The following is an 8,286-nucleotide window of genomic DNA, read 5'->3' on the forward strand; positions in this document are numbered from 1 at the left end:
CGTTTCTCTGCTGAAATGATCGTATTGTCAATAGGGCAGTAATGCTTTTGGCTGTAAAACACAGTGGGGGGGGAGGAATTAACCAGCAATTGTAGTGGTCTTTATCAAATTCTTATCATCACTTGATAGCAGTAACAAAGGTTACTTTTTTACTTCCTTATCCATAATTCGGATACTGTAATTGTCAAGATAATTTTCCAAGTGTATGGGAATTAAAAGACTGCATGAACAGATTTGCTAGAATCTTGCTATCAACAAAAAGCATGAATGGTTGGTTTCATATTTGTCTAAGTTTCAAATGAGTAGCTGTCTATGGAGAGAGGTTTATTCCTAGTCTTGCCTATACTGATATTCCATGCTTGTTTTCTTTAAGTGGTACCTTGTAGTCTATTTCTTAAATCAAAAATTCGGCGTCAAAGTACAGGTTTTATATTATTGAACTTACAGAGCCACAAGAGGCAGAATTCAACTGGGCGCTTTGCCTGTGTGGGCTATATAAGAATTGCATCTCTGTTTAAAATGTGCTGTAATAAGTATTTTTATAGTGAAGCCACATGAACTGAAGCAGTATTAGTAGTTAGCTGCAAACAGTTGTAAAGCACATGGGAAATACGATTTGCACTGCTGTTAGCATTAAGGTTGGCAAGACAGGACTCTGCAGAAAACTGTTGTCTTGGAAGTTTTTAAATAATAGCATGAAAATGTTTAATAAGAATGAATATCCTTTACACAGTAACTCACTTGAATGTAGTGAGGGCAGTGTGAGATTTGTTGTGCTAGAAGACTGAGCTGTTTGCGGGGACTGCTGTTAACTCTTCCTCAGTCCCCAAAGATTGAAGTGTCCATTCCCGATTTGATTAGAGAAATATAGCTTTATTGCAATGATTTTTTTTTTTTGGTCCTGTTCTTTTTGAAATGGTACTTACTTTGAGACTTAGGATGCAGGAGACTTGATGCACTTGACTAATGACATAATATTAAATTGATAGATTACATCAAATAATTATTTTTACTCCTCAAAGGAGTCACTCTGTCTACTGCAGAGTCTTTTAGTCCATGTTTTGTGGCAAGCTTTTGTGATTCCTAATTAATCCTTAATAGTATCAGGTCTAGCTGGATATTTTTAAGGGGTACATCATCTCCTTCAGTTCTTAAACTGTCTTTTTAAGTGTTCAGTTTAGTGGAACTTTTCTTGCAATTCACTGCCCTCAGGAGTGCTGTCAAGAGCCTTTTTAAAGGATCTGATTTTTACAGTGTCACAAGTTACCTGTTCAGGTTTTTTTTCATGCCCAGATTTCTTAACTGTTTTTTTGTAAATTGTCTTTTAAGTATCTCTGGATTTTTAAGAAACCCTGTTTGAACTTCTTGGATACTATGCCTGTTTCTGACAAAGTATCTTGGTTTATTCTATGCCTTCCTGTGCACTTTCAGATTCATTTTTTGAAACACATTTCTTATTTGTCCATAAACCTTTTTAGCTGTAAACATGAAGCATCAGGGTGTTTAATTTTGCAAAATAACATGAATGGGCCAATCCCTTTGCCTTCTATAGGAAACAAAAATTGTATGCATGTGCTGAAGAGATCGGAGGTTTCCATCTGCGCTTAATCAGCTCTTTGCACAGGGGAGACCCCTAAAACCATCCCACAGAAATGGTTGGAGGGCTCAGTTCTAACACTGACATTGAGAATATGTTTGTGAGTGTGACTGTTGAGAAATCCTGCGCCTCAGCCCTGCTTCTCCCCAGTCCTTCCATGTTACTTTGTCATGGCATTTAAAGATGCATGGGTAGTTTCAATTCAGGCGCTTGATGCATGGCTTATCTCAAAGGCTGCTGGTAACGGGAGCTTTTCTGGGCAAAACTTAATGCAGTTTAGGCCATATGAACTCCTTTTTTTCTTTTTTCTTTTTTTTTTTTCTAAATATGACTATCAGTGCTGGCTTTTGACAAGCAATAGCAGGAGTGCATGTTCAACCCTGTAGAAAGGTGGAGGCAGTAAGGTCTGTTCCGCTATCTGGGCCAGCGTGGGGTTTTTTTTTCTTTGCTGTTTCTGAGTACAAGAGAAAACAAATGACCCAGGCAAATTACAGGAAGAACTGGGTTTCCTAGAGGAACTCGGAGCTTAGGGAGGAAAATACGTACGCGTACTACGCTTCCGGGAACGCTTGCTGCTGTGTTTGCTGCTGATGCTTTGGGGGCAGCCGTCATCTGCTGAGATGCTATCTGAAAGCCGACGGAAACCCCAAAACTTGCTGAGCTAGCTGGCCTTTCTTGTTACCCACAAACAAGGTGACATCATTTAATCTAGCCTGTGGTTATATTCAGCCTGTGGTTGAATTTGCCAACTCCTGCAAGCGCGTATGTACAACGCATACGCGTGGGCGTGTGTCTCGCTGCTGCGGGAATTCACTAAGCACAGTTGTGGGTTTGAAAAGGCTGGTCACTAAACAATGGGGCTGTTTCAAATAGGAGGTTTTACTGACAGTTATCCCAGCACAGTAGTATTTTAATTGTATTTTCTATCAGAAATGCTTTTCCTGTGGTACTTGTTAAAAATGGAAACAGCCTCCTAGGTTAGATATGAAAACACTATTTTTGGTCTAGTAACTTCATTTTTGGTAAGGAAGTTTGCAGAAATACAATTGCTCTATTTTTGAAGCTGTACATTCGTCCTTAATACTTTATTCTGTTCTGCCTAGTTCTAGAATACCACTTGGATAACTACTTTTTAAGGAGTTTCCCCTTGTTAACTTACCACTGCAAGCCATTGAGTAGGCATGGCAAAGTCAGCTTAATTTCCTCCCTTATTTCCCCCCCCCCCCATTTTGGCTGCATTAGCCTAGTGTGCTGCAGACGAGGAGGAGGAAAGGCAGATTGATTTAAAAGCTGGAGCTTGATCCCAAAGTAAACTAACCTTCCCTCCATCCCTTGGAATAAGGCAGTTCTCAGCAAGCTACTTTTCACTTATGTATAAAGACTCTCCTTCTTTATTTCCCTATTGGGAATATTCCACTGCTTAAGCCTGACCCTTAATTAGGACCAAAAGCTGTAAATTGCAGCAGTTGCTGCAGCTGGCTTGGGATTTGCTGGTAGCTGGAGGAGTGTCCAAGGTTGTTGTATCAGAGCTTTGGACCAGCCCCTGAAATGTGCATGAATGTCAGCTTCCTAGGGTCTAGACCCTTATTAGCTACATTACTAATTGAATGATAGCACAGCATGCAAATTACTGAGATAATCCTGAGCTATAAATACCAGTGTGTTCTTTTCTGGTGGTTTTGATTTTTTTTTTTTTTTTCCTTTTCCTTCCCCTAACCAAAAGCGCTAGCTGCAAGAAATACCGTCGTACATTCTGGATTTTATTTACAATAGCCTTGGTTCCAGAGGGAACATTTTGAGTGATTTTATACATAGGCTGATTGGGCATCTGATTTGTATAAGCTCAAAGCAGTTGAAAGGGAAGCCAAGTTGTCCCAGTGCCTGTGTTGTTTGCAGCTGCAGAGTTCCAATATGGGAACGAAAGAGCCGTGGTCAAATGCTTTCATGTGGTTTTGTATTGCAGAGTCACAGCCTTGTCTCATAACATCAGGGCACATGATGAGATGGTGAATTTAGATAAGAGAACTCTTTCATCTGCCCCTTGGGGAGGAGATCCTTCAGTCTGTCTGGCTCCTGTTTGCTTGGCTCTGCTGTAGCGTCCTCCTTTCTGGCAGAGTTGGATTAGGGATAAGTCTACAGCAGACACCCTTTGCAGAGCTCTGCGAGATGGGTTTTTCCTCTGGGGTTGAGCGTGCTGCTGCAGCCCTCTCAGGGAGCAGGTCAAACCTTCGTCCTCCGCTGTGCAGCACTTACTGCTGCCTAGGTTCTTCTCCCAATTAGTGCCATCTGCGCAGGTGAGCGGAGGACAAGTCACACTGAGTTTGTTGTCAAATGGTTTTTCTAATAAACTTTTCCTTACTCATTTATTTTTATCATTTTTATAAGTGTTTTCTCATTTATTTTAGACCCAGACTGAAAAACGTGGACAGAAGTACCGCACAGCAGCTGGCAGTCACAGTGGGAAATGTCACAGTAATTATCACAGACTTTAAAGAAAAGACTCGCTCTTCTTCCACGTCGTCTTCTACAGTGACCTCCAGTGCAGGATCAGAACAACAGAATCAGAGCAGCTCGGGCTCTGAGAGCACAGACAAGGGCTCGTCCCGTTCCTCCACGCCAAAGGGGGACATGTCGGCAGTCAACGACGAATCTTTCTGAAAATTGCACATGGAGTTGTGGAAACTATGAATCAGGGTATGAAATTCAAACACTCCACCTGCCCATGCTGTTCAAATCCTGGAGAGCCTCTTCTGTGCTTGAACACACACTTTCTCGGACATCGACCTCTTACTGATGCAACCAGGATAATTTCTGCTTGCCGTGGGCATCTGGCCACCAAGGAATTTCTCACCCTAACGATTACTCTTGACACTTTTATGTATTCCATTGTTTTATATGATTTTCCTAACAATCATTTATAATTGGATGTGCTCCTGAATCTACTTTTTTATAATATCTGCTGTGCACAATTTTCCATGAACATTACAACTTTTGTTTTGGGGTAGGGAGCGGGTGGGGAGGGAAGGGGGCTTTATTTATTGCATTCACAAACTCCATCCTCTTTCAACATATCCTTTTTAAGTTCAGTTCTTCTTCCAGTTATACTGTGTACTATCAGTTTTGATATAAATTATATATAAATATATATATAAATAAATATATATAAAGGGTTATTTGAAACCAATACATGGAAACGCTGGTGCTTGAAACACTGTGAAGTGAAAAAAAAAAAAATAATTGAACAGTTCAAGATCTGGGACAGTCCCCTTCTGTGAAAGTACTGAAACTGAAATGGAACTGGTCTTAGGTGAAAAGTGTTCCTGAAGGTTTGAACCTGGATGGGACCCGTTCTCTCTATTGTTCCTTCCCCCTTTCTTCCCAAACAACGGCTAAAACGTACTGGACACACAGTTTTGATTTTTATAGCTTGGGATCTGAAATGAGAAGAGATTGCTCCAGGTAGCTTGTGTTTCCACTAGGGTAACTCAGATTGGCGATGTGCAAGTTTGTGCCCGGCTGGAGTGTAAGCGTTCACAACCAGACTGGTGCTGGCATGCCACGGATTCATGTATTTTGGTAACGTGAGCATCGCTATGTTGTGCATAGCCAATCCCACAGACATTTGGTGTTCTTAGATTTAATGAATTTCATCCACCTGCATCAGTGACTGAGGTAGCTTTAGAACTGGAGTGGTTTGCTTTGGGTTGGAAGGCAGCAGGGAGCTGTAGAGCTGGGAGCAATCCCGGGTTGAGGGAGCAAGCTGGTGCTCGTTCCGGCTGGCAGCGTGTGGGTCGGCCATTGTCGGCTGCCTTCCGTCTGTCCCATCTGTGCTGTTGGGGTGGCTCTAATCCTTGAAGTCCATCTGTATTCCAGGAGTGGTTTCTGAACAGCATCTCGTCCAGTGATGACGTTGGGCTTGTCAGCGTTTGGACACTTCTGGGTCTCCTGCTGCGGGAGCAGAAGTAGGGAAAAGCTTTCATGCTGGCAAGTGAGCGACGTGTGTGGCTCGTGCTCATGACCAGCATCTCCTTCATTCTTGCTCTAAAGCTATTCAGACTGTAATTTCTTTTCCTGGCCTGTTAGTGTTGCTTTACAGTTTACCTTCCATGCATTATCCTGCTAAAACACTAGGCTGAAGAGGTGAAACAAACCTTAAAAAAAAAAAAAAAAAAAAAAAAAAACCAACCCAAATCCCCAAACCTCTTTGGCTTTTCATCTTTATTTAGTGGCCCCAGGGTGCTTTGCAGTAATTTCAGGCACAGAGGCTGTGGCTTCATTTGACATCAAATGCATAACTTTTGGGCATGATGAAAGAGGGCCACATTTTGACAACTTTGTGCCAGCTTGTTATATTGTGAATTGTTTGCTTAGCAAAAGTAATTTCTCTTTGTGGAGGCAACTGATTTAAGATTTCTTTTAAAATCTGTGTGGTTTTGAGTAGCAGACATAGGTTCCTTTCACACTGGTGACAGAAATGTGAAAGGGATCTGTTACAACCCCTGCTCGAAGGTACGTGCAGTGGCAGTGCCTTTGCAGCAGTGGTTTTATTCTGAATACGTTAACATGGGCACCCCGACTTAATTCTGCTTATATTCACAGTATAGGCTGTCTTTACCTTTTTAAGCATTTTTAAAGTATTTATTAAAGAACCAAAGGAAACCGGATGCTTCCTATGAGCATCAAGACAATTTATTATACATAGTTTTAAATACTATGAATTTCTCAATCCACATTTTAACATTAGTGGGATATTGCAAAGACATTCCTTTTCCAGTTTTTACTATTCCTTTAAGGGTCTCAGGGAGGGTAAACTGGTCAGCCATATTTATTTATTTTACTGAAATGTATTGGAATAATTTTTTAAGAGAGATTTTTTGAAGATGCCCCTGAACTTGTATATTTTGCACTGCTTTATAAATGATCCATTATCAATTAGGCTTGCATGCATCTCGGCCGTGATCCAGCGAAGAGTGTGAGCGAGTGGCAAGTCCCTCTGGCTTCAGCAGGGCTAATTCTGGTGCTTCAAGTCAAACCACATGCTCGCCTTCTTCGCTGAATCTGGGAATTTGTGCAAAAAAAAAAAAAAAAAAAAAAGCATTGTGTGTACCAGGAAATTGCTTCTTTTTCAAGTGAAAATGGACCTGTAGATTAGTTCAAAAAGCTTTAACGCCGTAACCAGCTACTCATGGCTACTGGTAAAGTCGGTAACATCTGTCTCTTTGGGCGTGCCTCCTCAATAAAGTAGCTTGCTATAAATGGGAAAATTTCTTTGGAACAAATGACCTGTAATTCTGCATTCAGTAGAAATTGCTAGCTAAGCATTGAACCTCCCCGCCTCATCTGTAGCTGTTGTGTTGTGGATTTGAAGGATAGCGTTTGCTTTTACACTTAATTTCTGAAGTTAGCATCCCCATGGCACGCGTCCACGGGTGGGATTCCCTCTGCGCGGTGTCCGTGGGTTATCCCGCAGTTGGTGGAGAGCGTGTTTAAGAACCAAACCAACCAAAACACTAGTGTAGGGGAAGGACCAGATTCGTGGTGTTCAGTGGCACAGAAAGCAGGTAAGTACAGCACAGTGTTACGTTTGCGAAGTTTCAACTCTTACACAGACACACACACACAGACACCAACACAGCTTGCCTGACTTGCTCAGTTTGACGTAGTCTGCAAAGGAAAAATGACAGCATTTTACACCACCAGGCTATTTATTTTAATTGGAACACTTTGCTTGTTTCAAATTGGACAGATCGAAAATTTGGCAGCAGCTTCCGTGAGTTTATTTCCACTGAGATGTTTTCACCTGCCTTACCAAGATCATTCTCAGTCTACTTTTTTAAGCTCTACCATAAACTTAAATTATTGAAAATTTATTAATTGCTGACTATATAATAACCTTTGCTTGTATGTAACCGAATGGTTTTAAGAGCCAACATTTAGAGTATGACAATGGAGCTGAACAGTTTTTAATGCGCAAGCAGTTCTGTTCTTGTGTATGACTTGTAACCTTAATTTACTGTGTAAAGATGGTTACATTATTTCCTTAGCTTTGTTTGTTGGAGACAAATATAGAATGCTTGTTTAAGTATGTCAAAACATAATCTTATCTTGTGGATTTTTATGTTAATGTATTATACGAGCTATATTTTTCATTTGCCCAGAAAGACAGCTTGTATAACGCTTTTGAAAGTTTTTCCGCTCTGTAAAGTCTTTAGAGCTGACAGTCCTGTTAGGTTTGTTTTAATCTTCATGCTAAAGTGTCAATGGTGGTTTTGTGAACTGGTCAGAAATTCACAGGTCTTAAATGTTTTCGGGAAATTTATATTGGACACTGCTCTTTGTCTAGCAAATAAAAGATGTTAATATATTCCTGTTACTGGCATGTGCACGACTGTTATTAGAAGCCACTTTATCATTTTCCTGCTTTAAATAGAAATGTCTATTTATGAATTCTGCTTGTAGTTTTTTCACAAATAAAATAGTAAAATTTAATTAAATCTGAAAGCTCTCTTTTTTGGGAGATGCCAGTATTCAGAAAGAGCGGAGAGTCCTGTTGTTGAAGCAGTTTGTCGGTCTGTACGTCTTGTCCGTGAGCCGCTGCTCAAGCACCCCACTTCTGCAAACACAGGGTTGTGCACATAGAAAACTTCAGTCAAGTGAGTAAATCCAGTTTGTTCCCTGGGACTAACGAC

At 40.9% G+C, this 8,286-nt stretch overlaps 1 protein-coding gene across 1 annotated transcript in view; it reads left to right on the plus strand.

Moving 5' to 3' along the window:
• The window catches only part of RYBP (RING1 and YY1 binding protein), a 48,142-nt gene extending 40,085 nt beyond the window's left edge, over positions 1–8,057 (plus strand). Inside the window, exon 5 of the mRNA XM_075513969.1 lies at positions 4,003–8,057. Coding sequence (XP_075370084.1) covers positions 4,003–4,255 — 253 coding nt within the window. The 3' untranslated portion in view covers positions 4,256–8,057. The remainder of the gene's footprint in view (positions 1–4,002) is intronic.
• The last annotated feature ends 229 nt before the right edge of the window (positions 8,058–8,286 follow it).

This window comes from Mycteria americana, chromosome 11 (assembly GCF_035582795.1).
Source record: "Mycteria americana isolate JAX WOST 10 ecotype Jacksonville Zoo and Gardens chromosome 11, USCA_MyAme_1.0, whole genome shotgun sequence".
Taxonomy (NCBI): Eukaryota; Metazoa; Chordata; class Aves; order Ciconiiformes; family Ciconiidae; genus Mycteria; species Mycteria americana.